Genomic DNA, 19,261 nt, shown 5'->3' with positions numbered 1-19,261 from the left:
AAATATTTGGGAATATTTATCTTGCTGTCCCCTTACAGACGTTTTCGGATTGGTCATTTTTTTTATTGCAAAAGCCACCCCGAGTACTTGAGGCTGGAGTTTAAACACAAACATTTCGTTCGGTCTGACTTGTCGAGAGCGGGATGGAAACCCCAGTATTGGTGAAACTCCAAAGGATGCAGAGGCTTAATCTGAATCTTCAGTCAGAGCAGTTTTCCTTCCTGAGAATCATTAATTTAAAAAAATCCTGAAATAAAGTTTATTTAAAGTGCCAAAAAAGCCCGAAATAACAAATCCCATTGAATCTGGTTAGTTGGAATTCCTAAAGTAAAGAATGAGTTCGTCACTATCCCTGATCAGACCAACCACTAAGTGAAGCAATGGGAAATCCGTTTCTATCCTGATCCCTGTATTTATCTAAATATTTAAAAAAGATATGGTCCCATCAAGTTAAATTTATATCCAATTCTGTACTTGGCAGATCAGACTGTCCCTTGAAATGAGCAAAACGGGCAGTTAGAGGGATGGAGATGGGAACATTTCAGGGGAACAAATTAATAAAACATGAAGGATAATTAGAAAGCCGGAGAGAACTGGGGAGGGAGGGAGGGAGAGGGCAGGGACAAAGCATCAATAAATACTAGTGATATTAAGGGTCCCGTTAAAAGAAAGGACGCACAAGTCCTGGCATGTCGGCCAAGGGGGGCAGGCTGGAGGGTTGGGCAGGAGGGGGCCGGCCGGCCGCTGATTGGATCTGGGGAGCGTCCTGCTGGGTGGGAGGCAGATAGAAAAACCCTCTGCAAATGCCAGCCGGTGTCCTGAACCGTCTACTCACCCCGGGATCCTGAAAGGGGGAGGAGGGAGGGAGAGAAAGGAAGGAAGGAAGGAAAGCAGGAAAGCCCGGCGCCATGACCGGGAGGGAGAAGAGCTGCGGCACCGAATGCAAACTGCTTTCAGGGGAGGTTCTGACCGCCAGCAAGGAGCCCGAGAAAAGCAGCCGCTCCCGGGGCTTCGCCATCACCGACCTGCTGGGGCTGGACAGCGCCGTCGACTCGGGACACTCGGGAGAGGAGCGGCCGCCGCCAGGGGCACCCCCGAGGGACGCGCTGCCGCTGCTCACGGCGGGGCTGGGACTGGGGCTACTGTGCAGCCGCTCGCTCAGCGCCTTCCGTCCGCCCGGACCCGCTTTCCTGGACGTGCTGTCGGAGCTGCACGGTGGACCGGCCGCCCTCCACAGCCGCCTGCCGCTGCTCCGGAGGGTTACCCTGCTCGACAACTACCAGCCGCAACACAACTCCGGTAAAGCGAGCTGCACCCTGTGTCACTCCATGCACAACCCTCCCCGACCCTGAACCTCATCTCACCCCACTCCCCTCATCCCCACTCCCTCCAACCCTGCTCCTCATCTCACCATGCTCCCCCAACCCTGCACCTCATCTCACCCCACTCCCTCCAACCCTGCTCCTCATCTCACCATACTCCCCTACATCCCCACACCTCATCTCATCCCACTCCCCTCCAACCCCGCACCTCATCTCACCCCACTCCCCTCCAACCCCGCACCTCATCTCACCCCACTCCCCTCCACCCCTGCACTTCATCTCACCCCACTCCCCCCAAACACACTCCCTCCAACCCTGCACCTCATCTCACCCCACTCCCCCAACCCTGCTCCTCATCTCACCCCACTCCCTCCAACCCTGCACCTCATCTCACCCCACTCCCCCAACCCTGCACCTCATCTCACCCCACTCCCTCCAACCCTGCACCTCATCTCACCCCACTCCCTCCAACCCTGCACCTCATCTCACCCCACTCCCTCCAACCCTGCTCCTCATCTCACCCCACTCCCTCCAACCCTGCACCTCATCTCACCCCACTCCCCCAACCCTGCACCTCATCTCACCCCACTCCCCTCATCCCCACTCTCTCCAACCCTGCACCTCATCTCACCCCACTCCCTCCAACCCTGCTCCTCATCTCACCCCACTCCCTCCAACCCTGCACCCCCCTCATCCCCACTCCCCTCATCCCCACTCCCCTCATCCCCACTCTCTCCAACCCTGCACCTCATCTCACCCCACTCCCTCCAACCCTGCTCCTCATCTCACCATGCTCCCCCAACCCTGCACCTCATCTCACCCCACTCCCTCCAACCCTGCTCCTCATCTCACCATACTCCCCTACATCCCCACACCTCATCTCATCCCACTCCCCTCCAACCCCGCACCTCATCTCACCCCACTCCCCTCCAACCCCGCACCTCATCTCACCCCACTCCCCTCCACCCCTGCACTTCATCTCACCCTACTCCCCCCAAACACACTCCCTCCAACCCTGCACCTCATCTCACCCCACTCCCTTCCAAACCTGCACCTCATCTCACCCACTCCCCTCCAACCCTGCAGCTCATCTCACCCCACTCCCCTCCACCCCTGCACTTCATCTCCCCCCACTCCCCCCAAACACACTCCCTCCAACCCTGCACCTCATCTCACCCCACTCCCTTCCAACCCTGCAGCTCATCTCACCCCACTCCCCCTCCAACCCTCCAGCTCATCTCACCCCACTCCCCCTCCAATCCCTGCAGCTCATCTCACCCCACTCCCCCTCCACCCCTGCACTTCATCTCCCCCCAAACCCACTCCCTCCAACCCTGCACCTCATCTCACCCCACTCCCCCTCCACCCCTGCACTTCATCTCCCCCCAAACCCACTCCCTCCAACCCTGCACCTCATCTCACCCCACTCCACCAACCCTGCAGCTCATCTCACCCCACTCCCCCCTCCAACCCTGCAGCTCATCTCACCCCACTCCCCCCTCCAACCCTGCAGCTCATCTCACCCCACTCCCCCCTCCAACCCTGCAGCTCATCTCACCCCACTCCCCTCCAACCCTGCACCTCATCTCACCCCACTCCCCTCCAACCCTGCAGCTCATCTCACCCCACTCCCCCCTCCAACTCTTTCCCTCTCTCTCCCTCCCTCACTGTACATGTATGGATGCGCGTCCCCTTATCCTACCTGTACCTCCAGCTATAGGACTTGGCAGCAACCTCTTCATATAAGACTGTATGTAGGATACAGGGTGTCAGTGGCGGCTCGTGGGCAGCACTCTCGCCTCTGAGTCAGAAGATTGTGGATTCCAGTCCTGCTCCAGAGACACAATCTAGGTTGGCACGCCAGTGTAGTACTGAGGGACCGCTGCGCTGTCCCAGGAGCAGCTGCTGTCTATGGGATGAGACTTTAAACGGAGTTTCTGTCTGCCCTCTCAGGTGGATGTAACAGATCCCAGAGCACTATTAAAGAAGAGCAGGGGAGTTCTCCCCGGTGTCCTGGCCAATCTTTATACCTTAATCAACATCACAAAAACAGGTGATCTGATTTATCTCACTGCTGTTTGTGGGATCTTGCTGTGCGCAAACTGGCTGCCCGTTTCCCTGCATTACAACAGTGATTACTACCTCAAAAACGTACTTCATCGGATGTAAAACGCTTTGGGACGTCCGGTGAAAGCCGGTATATAAATACAAGTCTTTATTTTTAACGGTTTCTGCAAAGATGCAATGTCCCCTTTCCAGGAAACAACTAAATGATTTCTAATGTATAGGCGCATATTTGTAACCAAATTCTCCCTATGTATTAAATGTATACTTGTAGTTCTCTATTTTTTAAAAAAAAAATGGAAAACACTAGAAACAAAGGTTGGAAATACAGAGGAGGTCGGGCAGAGAAAATGGGGTTGAATAGTTCTTGACCAATGCTCGGCGCCACGATCCTTGACTCACTTCTATCTCCAACACTGGTTCATGCGGTGTGTTTGTCTGCAGTTGGCCAAACGTCCTTTCACTGTGTTTGGAGTTGTTTTGCCCAGTGATTCCCTCTCCACTCCCTCCTTCCTCCCCCTTGTATTTCTCCACTTTGGGGGAATTCTGCAGTCCTGTGCAGTTAGCAACGTGTGTGTGTGTGTGTGTGTGGTGGGGAAAGCGGAGTGACTAATCTTCAGGTCGGTACTGAGACAGTCAGCTTTCCATTTACAACAAGTGAATTCTGTTGGGCTTTATCGTATTACTATCAATAATAGAAACCTGTCAGAGCAGGCGGTTCGGGTGCTAGACTGACATTGAATGGAGGGAGAAAGTGGGCGGGAGGTGGAGGTGGATACTATTGAAGAGCTATCTGATAAGGTTGGTTTCGGGACATGTACATTTGTTTGATCGTTTCTAGTTACTGCAAAGAGATAAATATCAGACCACAGCATTGTTCACACCGTCTATTTTTATTCAAATCCACTTTTTATATTCCTGTATATTTTTCTACCAAATTGAAGATTTACAATTTCCTCTTTGGTTTTATAATCTGAAGTTGGCAAACTAGATTTCATTTTCAGGCAGTGAAATCTTTAATTAGAAGTTAAACGCAAAAACATGATTTAAAACGTTGAAAGTATACATAAAAAAGGGGCTGGAGTTTTATAAGGGTGCCTGTGAAATGAATTGAGACCCACTGTTTAATATGCAAGTGTTCCTGCCGTTTACTTTGAGTGGAGGCTATTGGACCAGTTACCCTAAATAATATAAAATAAAAACAGAAAATGCTGGAGACACTCAGCAGGTCAGGCAGCATATGTGGAGAGAGAAACAGAGTTAATGTTTCAGGTCGATGACCTTTCGTCAGAACTGGAAAAAAGCAGGAAATGGAACAGATTTTTAAGCAAGTTTAGTTGCTGGGAAATGGGGGAGGGGATGAAAGAACAAAAGGGAAGGTCTGTGATAGGATAGAAGGCAGGAGAATTAAAGAGACATTAAGAGATATTCAAGGCAAAAGGGGATGGTAATGGGACAGGTTAGGAAACAAAGGATGGCTCTAGATGAAGTGTGAATTGCGCTGGCAGAATGAAAGACAACTGCCATGTGGGAGAGTTCCCCAACCCCGCACAGCCTGCTTCTACCTCCTTCCCAAGATCCACAAACAGGACTGCCCTGGTAGACCCATCGTTTCAACCTGTTCTTGCCACACGGAACTTATCTCTTCCTATCTCGACTCTTTTTTCTCCTCTTGTCCAGTCTCTTCCCACCTACATCCGCGACTCTTCCGACACCCTCTTTAACAGTTTCCAGTTTCCTGGCCCCAACCACCTCCTTTTCACTAGACATACAATCCCTCTACACCTCCACCCCCCACCAGGATGGCCTGAGGGCACTCCACTTCTTCCTTGAACAGAGGCCCAACCAGTCCCCATCCACCACCACCCTCCTCCGCCTGGCTGAACTTGTTCTCACATTGAACAACTTCTCCTTTGACTCCACTCATTTCCTCCAAATCAAAGGTGTTGCTATGGGAACCTGTATGGGTCCTAGCTGTGCCTGCCTTTTCGTGGGATATATGGAACACTCTTTGTTCCAGTCCTACTCTGGTCCCCTCCCCCGCCTCTTTTTCCGGTACATTGATGACTGTATCGGTGCCGTTTCCTGCTCTCGCCCTGAACTAGATAATTTCATTCACTTTGCTTCCAATTTCCACCCTTCCCTTGCCTTCACATGGTCCATCTCCGACTCTCCCCTTCCCTTCCTCGACTTCTCTGTCTCCATCTCTGGGGGTGGGTTATTGACAAACATTCACTACAAGCCCACTGACTCCCACAGCTACCTGGACTAAACGTCCTTCCACCCCGCCTCCTGTAAGGACTCTATTCCATTCTCCCAGTTTCTCCGTCTCCGCCGCATCTGCTCTGACGATGCCACCTTCCATACCAGTGCTTCCGACATGTCTTCCTTTTTCCTCAACCGAGGATTCCCCTCTACAGTGGTTGACACGGCCCTCGACCATGTCCGTTCTATCTCCTGCACTTCTGCCCTCACCCCTGCCCCTCCCTCCCGGAACCACGATAGAGTTCCCCTTGTCCTCACCTTTCACCCCACCAGCCTCCACATTCAACGGATCATCCTCCGCCACCTCCAGCGTGATCCCACCACCAAACGCATCTTCCCCTCACCTCCCCTTTCAGCATTCTGTAGTGACCGCTCCCTCCGCAACACCCTAGTCCACTCCTCTATCAACCCCAGCAGCCCTTCCCCTTCACCCGGCACCTTCCCATGCAAGCGCAGGAGATGCAACACATGCCCTTATACCTCCCCCCTTCCCACTGTCCAGGGCTCCAAACACCCCTTGCAGGTGAAACAGCAATTTACTTGTACTTCTTGCAATTTAGTATATTGTATTCGCTGCTCACAATGTGGTCTCCTCTACACTGGGGAGACCAAACGCAGATTGGGTGACCGCTTTGAGGAACACCTCCATTCAATCCGTAAGGGGGACCCTGAGCTTCCGGTCACCTATCACTTTAATTCTTCGCACCACTCCCACTCGGACCTCACCGTCCTTGGCCTCTTGCATTGTTCCATGGAAGCTCAGCATAAGCTCAAGGAAAAGCACCTCATCTTTCGATTAGGCACTTTTCAGCCCTCTGGACTCAACATAGAGTTCAACAATTTCAGATCATAACCTCGGCCCCTATCATATATATATATATATATATATATATATATTTTTTTTTTTATCCACACTTTTTGTTTGTGCTTTTTTTTTCTTCCCTCCCACATGGCAACTGTCTTTCATTCTGCCAGTGCAATTCACACTTCATCTAGAGCCATCCTTTGTTTCTTAACCTGTCCCATTACCATCCCCTCTTGCCTTGAATATCTCTTAATGCCTCTCTACTTCTCCTGCCTTTTATCCTATCACAGACCTTCCCCTTTGTTCTTTCATCCCCTCCCCCATTTCCCAGCCCCTAAACTTGCTTTAAAATCTGTTCCATTTTCTGCTTTTTTCCAGTTCTGATGAAAGGTCATCGACCTGAAACGTTAACTCTGTTTCTCTCTTCACAGATGCTGCCTGGCCTGCTGAATGTCTCCAGCATTTTCTGTTTTTATTTCAGATTTCCAGCATCTGCAGTATTTTCTTTTGTATTGTACCCTAAATAATATCCCGGCTTGTACACGAGTCGTGACTGACTCGGCCCCGGGCCTGCTGTACATTCCCTCGGAGAGTGTGCTATCTAAACACTGCAGCATACAGCACACCAGATCATTGCAACTGCTTCATTGTGGTTTCCAAATCAGGTCGGGAAAACTGACTAAACATCTGGCATTTTAAACTTGGCAGAAGAATCGGAGCAACAGGTTCCTTAAAATAATTCAACGGATCAAATAAAGTGTGCTGGGTACACAAAACGTTTTTGATAGAAAAGTATTGATATTTAAACGAATTTATTTTTTATTAATTCTCGGGATGTGGGCCAGGCATTTATTGCCCATCTCTACTTGCCCTGAGAAGATGGCAATACACCTCAGAGGGCAGTTAAGAGTCAACCACATTTGTGTGGGGACTAAAGTCGCATAAGGCCAGGATGGCAGATTTCCTTCCCTAAAGGACATTATTGAACCAGATGGGTTTTTAACAACAACCACAGATTCAGGGTCACTTTTACTGAGACCGGCTTCTTTTTTAACTGAATTAAAATTCCCAAACTGCCACGCCGATTTGAATGAGTGGTCCAACAGCGGGGGATTGTGTTTTTACCAGCTGTTTTGGGTTTGCTGGATGTAACAGTGCCTGTGGTCTAATCCCTTCCCTTCTCATCAGATGATAACACCTCATGTGATCGCAGCGACCTGAAGAATTCGGCAGTGTCGCAGATGAAAAGGAAGAAGAGGCGACACAGGTATGTGTGGGCTTTGTTGAAAATCTGCAGTGAACAGCGACAGTGTCGAGGTGCACTGCCAAAGGGCGCTGGAATTGAATCTCGCCTTGTTAAATCGCATTTTGCCTGGAGCCGGGTTCAAAGAGCTGGTACAGGCACGATGGGCCGATTGGCCTCCTCGTGTGGAATATGATCCTATGATTGAAAGGCCCGGATTCTGGGTTGGTGATGAGATCAGAATGCCATAGAGACCCAGGAAGGCGTCGGGTTAGATTCCGATGATAGACAATAGGCGACCGGTGATGATGTATTACCGTCCATAACCATGTCACTGACACTCGCTCTCAGGGCTATGCATTGGGACCAGGCGCATTTGGTGGAACTATACCCCAACCAGAGTCAGTACTACCTGGAGAGGAAGGTGTTTGGGGGGGGGGGGGGTTGCGGCTGGTGAGAAATGGCAGATAATTGAAGGAAACTGAACATTTCCCCTAGTTTGAGAGCTTTTAATTGTTTCAATCTGTTGGGGATTTATAATTAATTTGCTGCTGCTGGTTATGTCTTTCAGGTTTAGATTTTCAGTATGGGTTAAAGTTAACGCTGTGGTCTCCTCCCTTACCTGCTATTGGGACTTTAAAAAGTTCAAAAGTTCTGAAGTCTTCCTATGTTGAAATTATTTTTTCTATATATGCAGAATCAATTTGAAATGGGCAGTATGATTATCTTCCGTTTAGGCACTTCACAGCCTTCCGGACTCAATATCGAGTTCAACAATTTCAGATCATAACGTCAGCCCCTATCATATTTATATATTTTTTATCCACACTTTTGGTTTGTGCCTTTTCTCTTTATTTCTCCCACATGGCAGCTATCTTTCATTCTGCTAGCGCATTTCACATTTCATCTAGAGCCATCTATTGTTTCTTAATCTGTCCTATTACCATCTCGTCTCGCCTTGAGTATCTCTTAATGTCTCTTTACTTCTCACAAACCTTCCCTTTTGTTCTATCATCCCCTCCCCCATTTCCCAGCCCCCAACTTGCTTTTTCATCTGTTTCCTTTCCTGTTTTTTTTCTCACTTCTGAAGAAGGGTTTCGACCTGAAATGTTAACTCTGTTTCCCTCTCCATGGATGTTGCCTGGCCTGCTGAGTTTGTCTAGCTTTTTCTGTTGTTATTTCAGATTTCCAACATCTGCAGTATTTTGCTATCTGATTATTAAAGGTGGCTGTTACTTTGGAGCATGCCACCATTTTGATTTATAGCAATGCAAGACAGAAAGGCTGTAGCAAAGCTGTTTAATGTGTCTACCTTTTACTCACGTCCTCATTATAGTTGAGGGCTAACATGGTGTTGCTTACATCCTGCACCATCCAGAAATGGGGTTACCGGGACTTCCCACACACATAACATCTCAGTTATGGTCTAATTGGACGCAATTGCTTAACACTAATCACTTGAAGTCCAAAATGGGAATTAAAATGATAATACAAAATTCTTTTCCTCACTAATGAACCTGTAGCATATAAAGGCAATGCCACTGTGCTGCTGTTTAACAATTATACCGCATACTTTGTGCCCCATTCCCTGGTATTTGGACTGCATTTGCTTTGTTGGTGATCTGACTTTACACAGGGATTTAATGGGGCGGGGGGGGGGGGGATGAAATTGGTCTCTGAGGCCAGCGTGAAACAGAATCGGCAGCATGTTTTATGCTGTGCCTGATGTTCTTTTCCTGTTGATTTCAATGGGGCGGGTAGCAACATGGGCTGGGTGGTTTGCTATTGCCCATTTCGCGCTATCGCCCAAGACTGATTTCACTCCCTCCCCCAATGTCTTTCGAAGGAGCTGTGATGCTGAATATAAGAACATAAGAAATAGGAGCAGGAGTAGACCATTCGGCCCCTTGAGCCTGCTCCACCATTCAATAAGATCACGGCTCATCTGCGACCTAACTCCATTTTCCCGCACTATCCCCATATCCCTTGATTCCCCTAATATCCAAAAATCTATTGATCTCTGACTGAACATCCACAGTCACGCTGGGGTAGAGAATTCCAAAGATTCACCACTCTCTTGAGTGAAGAAATTTCTCCTCATCTCAGTCCTAAATGGCTGACCCCTTATTCTGAGACTGTGACCCCTGGTTCTAGACTCCCCAGCCAGGGGAAACATCCTCCCTGCATCTACCCTGTCAAGCCCTGTAAGAATTTTGTATGTTTCAATGAGATTACCTCTCATTCTTCTAAACGTTAGAAAATATAGGCATAGTCTATTCAATCTCTCCTCCTAGGACAATCCCCCCATCTCAGGAATCAGTCTGGTGAACCTTTGTTGCACTCCCTCTATGGCAAATATATCCTTCCTTGGGTAAGGAGACCAAAACTGTACACCAATGTATGAATTGTCTTATGAGGTAAGGTTGGACAGGCTAGGCTTGTATCCGCTGGAGTTTAGAAGAGTAAGAGGTGACTTGATTGAAACATATGAGATCCTGAGGGGTCTGGACAGGGTGGATGTGGAGTGGATGTTTCCTCTTGTGGGAGAATCTAGAACTAGGGGTCACTGTTTAAAAATAAGAGGTCGCCCATTTGAGACAGAGATGAGGAGAAATATTTTCTCAGAGGGTCGCGAGTCTTTGAAACTCTCTTCCTCAGAGGGCGGTGGAAGCAGAGTCTTTGAATATTTTTAAGGCAGAGGTAGATAGATTCTTGATAAGCAAGGGGGTGAAAGGTTATCGGGGGTAGGCGGGAATGTGGATTAATCAGATCAGCCATGATCTTATTGAATGGCGGAGCAGGCTCGAGGGACTAATTCATATGTTTATATGAATATGTATTTTTATTAGGTAAGGGTATCGAGATATGGAGCAAAAGTGGGAAAATAAAGTTGAGATGCAGATCAGCCATGATCTAATTGAATGGCGGAACAGGCACAAGAGGCTGAATGGCCAACTCCTGATCTTATTGAATGGCGGAGTAGGCTCGAAGGTCCAAATGGCCTACTCCTGCTCCGAGTTCTTATATTCCTACACTGTAACAGTGGCTACACTTCAGAAATACTTCATTGGCTGTAAAGTGCTTTGGGATATCCTGAGGTTGTGAAGGGCATTGTTTCAATGCAAGATTTACTTTCCTTCTTTCCTTGTGTGTGACAAATTTGTCTGATCTTTGATTGCCACAGGACCGTGTTCACAGCTCACCAGTTGGAGGAACTGGAGAAATCTTTTAACGAGGCTCATTACCCAGACGTGTATGCCAGAGAAATGTTAGCTATGAAGACAGAACTCGCTGAGGACCGAATACAGGTAAATTCACAAACAGCTCATCCTGCACCATCCAGAAATGGGGTTCCCAGGACTTGCACGCACATAAAACATCTCAGTTATGGTCTAATTGGATGCGATTGCTTAACACTAATCACTTGAAGTCCAAAATGGGAATTAAAATAATACGAAATTCTTTTCCTTACTAATGAGCCTGTTAGTTGTGTTTAGGTGTCAGCCTTGGCTCAGTTGGTAGTGCTCGTGCCTCTGTCTGAGGGTTGTGGGTTCAAGGCCCACTCCAGAGACTTGAGCACAAAATCTAGGTTTACACTCTAGTGCTGTACTGAGAGTGCTTTATTGTTGGAGGTGCCGTCTTTTGGATGAGACGTTAAACCGAGGCCCCATCTGCCCTCTCGGGTAAATGTAAAAGATCCCACGGCACTATTTCAAAGAAAAGCAGGGGAGTTCTCCCAGTGTCCTGGCCAATATTTATCCATCAACTAACACGTAAAATGAGTGATCTGGTCATTATCACATTGCTGTTTATGAAATCTTGTGCGCAAATTGGCTGCCGCATTTCCTACATTACAACAGTAATTGCAGTAAGTCTTGCTACAATTGTACAGGGCCTTGGTGAGACCACACCTGGAGTACTGTGCACAGTTTTTGTCTCCTTATTTAAAGAAGGATATACTTGCCTTAGAGGCGGTGCAACGAAGGTTCACTAGATTGATCCCTGGGGTGAGAGGGTTGTCCTATGATGAGAGATTGAGTAGATTGGGCCTATACTCTGGAGTTTAGATGAATGAGAAGTGGTCTCATTGAAACATACAAGATTCTATGGGGAATTGACAGGGTGGATGCTGAGAGATTTGTTTCCCCTGGCTGGAGAGTCTAGAACTAGGGGGCATAGCCTCAGGATAAGGGGCCGGCCTTTTAAGACTGAAATGAGGAGGAATTTCTTCACTTGGAGGGTTGTGAATCTTTGGAATTCTCTGCTCCAAAGTGCTGTGAATGCTCAGTCATTGAGTATATTGAAGGCTGAGAGAGATAGATTTTTGGACTCCAGAGGAATTAAGGGATATGGGGATAGGGCAGGAAAGTGGAGTTGAAGTTGAAGATCAGCCATGATCTTACTGAATGGCGGAGTAGGCTCGAGGGGCCGTATGTTCTTAATACACGTCAAAAAGTACTTCATTGGCTGTGAAGTGCTTTGGGATGTCCTGAGATTGCTACCATTGAGCCATGGCTGATTCCTTTGCTGTGTCCAGTGCACTCAGCCACTTAATGTCACATGGAATGAACCAAAATGGCTGAACACTGGCATCCATGATGGTGGGAGGACCTCGGGAGGAGGCCAAGTAAGATTGCCCACTTGGCACTAATGACTGAAGATTCTTGCACTCAGGTGCTGGCCTCCACCATGGAGCGCCATCAACAGGATGCAATAGCGGTGGAAGTTTAGAGTTTCCAGATAAAGTTTGTCCGCCCTATGTCCTCCTCAGGTGTGGTTTCAGAACCGAAGAGCGAAGTGGAGGAAGCGGGAGAAGTGCTGGGGCAGGAGCAGTGTGATGGCTGAGTACGGACTGTATGGAGCCATGGTCAGGCACTCCATCCCACTGCCCGAATCCATACTCAACTCCGGCAAAAATGGTCTGGTAGGATCTTGCGCCCCCTGGCTGCTCGGTAAGAAACTGCAGATTATTGGGAGGTGGTTGGTGAGGTTAGTCTGGGGCCGTAGTGTCAACGGGTGAAAGTGAATGGTCAGCCTGTTTCACACCCTGGAAAAGGAAACGGGGCGGGGTGTAACAGGAACTGCTGCTTTGCTAGTGCCCGCCGTTTCATGCTATGGCCCGAGACTAATTTCACCCCCATTATTGTATTATTATTTTTTTAAATGGCAGCAAAAACCTATACAATTTGCTGGATTCTGTACAATTTCCTTAAAACTGTCAATTGTATAACCGTCGAGCAAGAACAGCAGTCCGAAGCAATGTATTTCTAGGCCGTCTGACATTTATTGTCAGGAATGTCATGAGGGGCGTTAATAAATTTCTTCTGCAGACCCTTCCCCCATCCCAGGTGAAATGGAGATTCTGGTTTAAAGAGCAATCCCCATTAAAACCACAGTGTGAATGGGGATGGAATTAAATATTTAAAAATATGGGTTGCAGTTTACCTGTTTAAGGTGCTGTGATCCCAGTCCTTGGTCCTGAACACTAGACACTTGGTAAATAAGGAAGCTCCTGGGCCATGTAGATCAGTAAAGGGGTAACTCACCATTACATGGCACTTCTGATTGTGCGCTAATTTTAAACAGTTTGGAAACATAACCGGGATAGTTCAGCTTTCACCTGTGAACTTCCTCTGGATGGTTTTCAAGAGCAGTCTCTCTGTCTAATTTCATTGGATATATACTTGAAAAGGCAGCATTTGCAGGGCTGTGGGGAAAGAGTAGGGGGATTGGGGATAATTGTAGAGCTCTTTCATAGGTTCAGTGGCCTCTTTCTGTGCTGTAAGATTCTACAATGCTACAAGCCAGTAAGTAAGAGGCCAACCGTGTGAACTGTTATAATACCGACTGGAATGATTTAGTAAAAAAATGAAATATGCAGGGAGATAAAGAAAGAGGGGGAAAAATAGAGAAATCCAAGTGAGTTGGTTATCACTAACCAGCCTTTAATTAAAATCTAGGAATGCATAAAAAATCTGTTGACCCAACACTGAAAACGAAAAGCGTCGAAACTGTGGGAGAGGATTATGTGGAGCGCAGCGTAGAGGCGTCGCAGACTGATGTGGGCACAGACCGGGTGCGCGTAACCAACCGTGCCAGCACAGCTGAAGAAGACAACATGGCCTTGGACCTCTCCAGCACAGAAAAACCATCGAGCAAGAACAGCAGTCTGAAGCAATGTATTTCTAGGCCGTCTGACATGGAGAACAGACATAGAGGACCGAAGAAAAATTAAAATTGTCACAATGCTACTGTCTGAACAGATGGGGCCCAGGGCGGGGGAACAGTCTCCCTCATAGAGGAACTGCACTCGCCCCATTTACATCAGGCTCCTACAGTGGTGAAAATACATGGGGGATACCACAGCAAAAGAGGGCAACGACTAATTTACCTCTGCCATTGAGCTGCTATTGGTTTATTGGTCATTAAACCGATGACCTACAAATAGACTTGTAGCTTACTCCTGATAAATGTATGATGTAAAGCAGGGCATTCCAATGGAATATATGCAGGATAGAAAATATCATGGCAAAACACTGTACCATCTCCGTCCCACCTTCTCTTACTGCTGAATAATGCTGCCCCCCCCCCCACACCCGTGAATGGAGAGAGGCGATCCCAGTCCATATGGAAACATATGGCCTTTGAGGTGGAAAACATGTATGTGAATGGTAGCAGGTAGCTGCAGTAACAGGAAGATTGTACGCACGAAAGGAGTAATAGCTGAGGCAGTGAAGACGCAAATTGGTGTGTGAATGGATTGTCCATTGCAGTGGCGGGAAGTGGCGGCAGTCCCCTATATAAGAAGTCCCCAATCTCTGATGGATGGGAGGGGTAAGGAAATAAAAGCGAATGCAAATTACTTCCCCGAGGAAGATGGCATCACTTCAATTTTCTCTTGGGTATCTCCTAGCTGTTGACTGAAGAGTTGCATTGGTAGAGACCTTTCTGCCCTCTTGGTTGGAGAATGGTTTACAGAGAGCGAAAGGGTGAGAAAGAGAAAAATTAACAAAAAAATGCGACCTTGGAAAAAATGAGTTTTCTTTGAGGGTAAAATGTAGACTGAAGTTTGCGACTCAATGTAAAGTGCACAGAGCGAGTGGCAAGTAGGCTGGAGTGCATTGCCAAGAAAGTAACAAATAGGCTGAAACACGCAGAGAGTAACACATGGGCGGGGGTGTTACGCAGGGTAACATAGACTAGGACATTATATACAGAGGGTAGTATGGAGGCTGGGGTGTGTTATACAGAGGCTAATGCACTGGCTGTAGTGTGTCTTGCAGAGGGAATCGCATGGGCTGGGTGTGTTATGCAGTGGGTAATGTATGGGTGCTGGGTATGTTATGCAGTGGGTCATGTATGGATGCTGGGTGTGTTATGCAGTGGGTCATGTATGGGTGTGTTATGCAGTGGGTAATGTATGGACTGGGATGTAATACAATTTCTAGGTTCTGATGCCTTACAAAACACACAAGGATTTTGGACGCATTTGAACCGGGATTGTTTTACAGCCTTGTAGCATACTCCTAGCTGGCTAATATTTTAATTATACCAAATGACATTCCTTTTACTTCAATTGTATGGAATGCACAGAGTTCCTAAACAGCACAAACCCTAAAATCCTAAAATCTTTCCCAGTTGATCCTGTTTCAAAGCTCAGTGCCGTGGGCCCATTTCGCAAACTGACCTAAGAGTGAGCAGCAAACAAATGATGAGTCGGACTTTACACATTGCTGATGTCTTTTTGAAAGATATTTCTGTTAATATATTTGATTTGTAAATGATTTTTAGGTTCAGTTGTGAAGTGAATACTCGTGTGATTGCTGAAGACTTGATAAATTCTGTCTTTTTTAAAGTTTGTTTCCTCACATTTTGTTTTGACAGAAAAGAATATTTGCGTTACTCTGTGCTTTTCTAGATTAGTGTTCCCTGTTAATGCTTTGTTGAGAGCCATAATCCTAAAGGTTGTCTCGCTGTTTGGGGTATTTTCAAGAGATGGAGAGATGGATGGACTCTAGGTCTGTGTGAGACCTTCCTCACACTGTCAGCTCCTGACTTTCCCAGTATGGCCCATTGGTAGCAGTATTTTAAAAAAATGAATTCTCTGGATGTGGGTGTTGGTGGCAAGGCCGACATTTATTGTCCATCCCTACTTTTCCATGAGAAGGTGGTGGTGGTGGGTCTCCTTCAGTGTGGTGAAGGTACTCCCATGGTGCTGTCAGGTAGGGTGTTCCAGGATTTTGACCCAGCAACGATGAAGGAACGACGATATATGTCCAAGTCAGGATGGTGTGTGACTTGGGAGAGGAGGTTGGAGGCGATGGTGTTCCCATGCACCTGCTGCCCTTCTAGGTGGTAGAGGTCACGGGTTTGGGAAGTGTTGTTGAAGAAGTCTTGGCGAGTTGCTGCAGTGCACCCTGGCCAGGCCAAGTGGGGGGGGGGGGGGGGGCGGGGGGGAGAAATACCTCTACTGGACCAGTCGTCCTATGTTAAGGGGCCCGTTCACTTACTGTCTGACAGTGGTGGCAGTCTGTGTTTGAGCAGGTGAGGCACACGCCGTAACCAAGCCGGCTTGTCACTGTGGCAGCAGGCCCATTGCAGGAACAGAGCCCCAGTCACCCCGAGGACAAGCTTAAAGGGTTTTTTTTTTAAATTACAAACGAATGCAAGTTTTTTGCAAATGGTCTTTCGGCTGCCAGTTGCAGTTTTGCGCAGGGAATATTCCAAAGACAGAAATTGTTCTTTTAAATTTTGTGCGTGTGCCATTCTGCAGCCATTGCAAGTCTGACAATTCTAGGCCAGTAGAGTTACCAACCCTCTGGGATAGTCCTGGAGTCTTCAGGAATTGAAGATTGTTCTCCCAGACACTGCTACAAGCGACACCTGGCAGCAAAATCACAGGGACAATAAAAAATAATTGTGTATCGTTCATTTTCTTTGAACATTTTGTTTATTAGTTATAAAAATATTGGAGATGGGGGGGGGGGGGGGGAAGAGACTGTTTGACTGACAGTCAAGAATCATTGGCCCGTAATCATTCAATTGGCTAATGCAGAGTCTGTTCGCTTCTTAATTGACATAGGAAGGTGGGCAGAATGAGATGGATGTGTCGAGCGACCAATGACGGGAGTGTGGGGGTGGGGCAGCATGAGGATGGATGTGTCAAGCGACCAATGGCAGGAGTATGGGGGTGGGGCGGCATGAGGATGGATGTCGATCGACCAATGGCAGGAGTGTGGGAGCGGGGCAGTTAGAGGTGGGAGGCCATGTGATTTAAACCTCCAGGAATACATCCAACTACATTTGGCAACCCTATGGGTGAGATGGTGCCTCACTCACTTCACCTGATGAGCTGCTTCGACTGTATGGCAGTGGGACAAATACTTGCCTCCTAATGGCTGGAGAGAAAAGTAAAGGAAGGGGTGGTGATGTTGCTGTATGCCAGGCTGATATCCTACAGCCGGGAGGCCATGAATAAAAACCCAGGGGCACATGGGAAGCATGCTGGCTGAAATTGACAGGTGAAGGGAAGGCATTGGTCCTTAATATGAAAACCATTGCTACAGATCAGGAAAATAGCCATAAAAGACACTGCATAGGTTTGATATGCTACTGAAGTGGATCTATTGTTTTTCTACAGGGCGATGGGGAAAGAGCGGGGGCAGTGGGACTAATTGGATAACTCTTTCAAAGAACTGGCACAGGCATGATGGGCCGAATGGCCTGCTGTGTGCTGGTAGATTCTATGATTCCACATTTGGCTGATCAAGAACATACCTTAATGAAACTGGGCAGTGGTGGCGGGTGATGTTGGGGGGTGGGAGCATTCTGTTCAGGTTACGATGGCAGTAGAGGTATAATTACAGGACATGCCCTTCAAGGCAAGCTGAGGGTCTTTGTAACTAATTGCATCCAATACCGCTCAATATAAAATCCTTGATGCAAGCATCACAAACCTGATTGGCTTGGATTAGGATTTGACTACCTTTTGAGTTACAATATACCAGCAGGATTGAAATCTAGAGTTTTCTTTCTAGGTGTAGTTTTGTACACTTGTGTCTACTTTATGACCAATTGCCCATTGTTGGCCAGAACACAGCCTGCATTGTATCTAAACAAAACACAAAATGTTTAATAAACCAGAATGACTTCTTTACAGTAACGTATGATGGTGGAAATATGCTTCAGGATGAACATTCTTAAGAGTAGAAAGTATAAATTATTCTGTGGCAAACAAAAAAAATCTGTGGAACTGGCATGTTTTAGACCAATAGTCTTGGTCCTGTCATGTTTGTCAGAAAGCACTTTCGCTGTATAGATATATAAAACTTTATATGTAATCTATTTTCCTTCGGTAATTATTCAAATGTTTTAGATGCTGATGTGTGATGCAGAATAAACATTCAATTTGCAGTAAATATGCTTTGCTTTTTCATTGCACCTTTGCACCTTTTTACTTCGTAATTGTGGATGTGAGTTACACTCACAGATTGCAGAGTGGCATTGATAGTAATCATGGAGATAGCGACACTATAAGGAAAGCAGGAATTAAAACAAAATTAGAATCATACAGCACAGAGGCCATTCAACCTATCGTGCCTGTATTGGCTCTTTGAAAGAGCTACCCAATTAGCCCCATTCCCCTGCTCTTTCCCCATAGCCCTGCAAATTTTTTCTTTTCGAGTATACATCCAATTCCCTGTTATAAGTTATGATTGAATCTGCTTCCAATAGATTGTGTAAAAACATTTCTTATGATATCTTCTCTGGTTGTTTTGGCAATTATCTTAAATCTGTGTCCTCTGGTTACCGACTCCTGCCAGTCTCTTTCAAAACTCCATATAATTTGGAACACCTCCACTAAATCTTCCCTTAACCTTCTCTGTTCTAAGGAAAGCAATCCCAGCTTCTCCAGTCTCTCCACATAACTGAAGTTCCTCATACTATTCTGGGAAATCTCCTCTGCACCCTCTCCAAGTTGGCAAGATATAGCAAGGTCATAGGGGAATCCTACTCCCCATTCAATTAACTCTGAGGAGGTAAAGTAGACCACCTCAGAAAGTCCTGGGTTTGCTTCTCTGGTGTATACCAAGTATGTGATCTCAGTTGAAATAACAACAGAAAATGCTGGAAAAACTCAGCAAGTCAGGCAACATCCGTGGAGAGAAATTTGAGTTGACGTTTCGGGTTTGACCCTTCTTCAAAACTGGAGAGAAAAGGAACTAGATCGAAGGCAGGGCTGCGATCGGACAAAAGAATAAAAGAACCAAAAGAAGTAAAAGAGATTAGAAGCTAGACGAGATGGTAATAGGCTGTGATTAGGTGTAAAGTGTACTGGCAGGGCAAAAGATAGCTGCCAGGTGTGAGAGAGAAACAAAAGGAAAGGGGGGGGGGAAAGGAAAGGAGTGGAAAAATATAAGTGAAAATGAAATGGGGGCCGAGGTTATGATCTGAAATTGTTGAACTCGATATTGAGACCGGAAGGCTGCAGAGTGCCTAATCGGAAGATGAGGTGCTGTTCCTCGAGTTTACGTTGAGCTTCCGTGGAACAGTACAAGAGGC

At 47.1% G+C, this 19,261-nt stretch overlaps 1 protein-coding gene across 1 annotated transcript; it reads left to right on the top strand.

Annotated features, from left to right (window-relative positions):
• The first annotated feature begins 836 nt into the window (after positions 1-836).
• Positions 837-16,111, top strand: vsx1 (visual system homeobox 1 homolog, chx10-like). The gene is made up of 5 exons (XM_085981871.1): positions 837-1,299; positions 7,645-7,723; positions 10,884-11,007; positions 12,471-12,651; positions 13,660-16,111. The coding sequence occupies exons 1-5, from the start codon at positions 909-911 to the stop codon at positions 13,932-13,934; spliced, it is 1,050 nt and encodes a 349-aa protein (XP_085837997.1). The 5' UTR covers positions 837-908; the 3' UTR covers positions 13,935-16,111.
• Positions 16,112-19,261: the final 3,150 nt, after the last annotated feature.

The sequence above is a fragment of the Somniosus microcephalus genome, chromosome 3, assembly GCF_052327205.1.
Source record: "Somniosus microcephalus isolate GS21.2 chromosome 3, FLI_Smic_1.0, whole genome shotgun sequence".
In the NCBI taxonomy this organism is placed as follows: Eukaryota; Metazoa; Chordata; class Chondrichthyes; order Squaliformes; family Somniosidae; genus Somniosus; species Somniosus microcephalus.
Note: the sequence above shows the minus strand (reverse complement) of the source record. Positions and strands in the feature narration are given on the sequence as shown.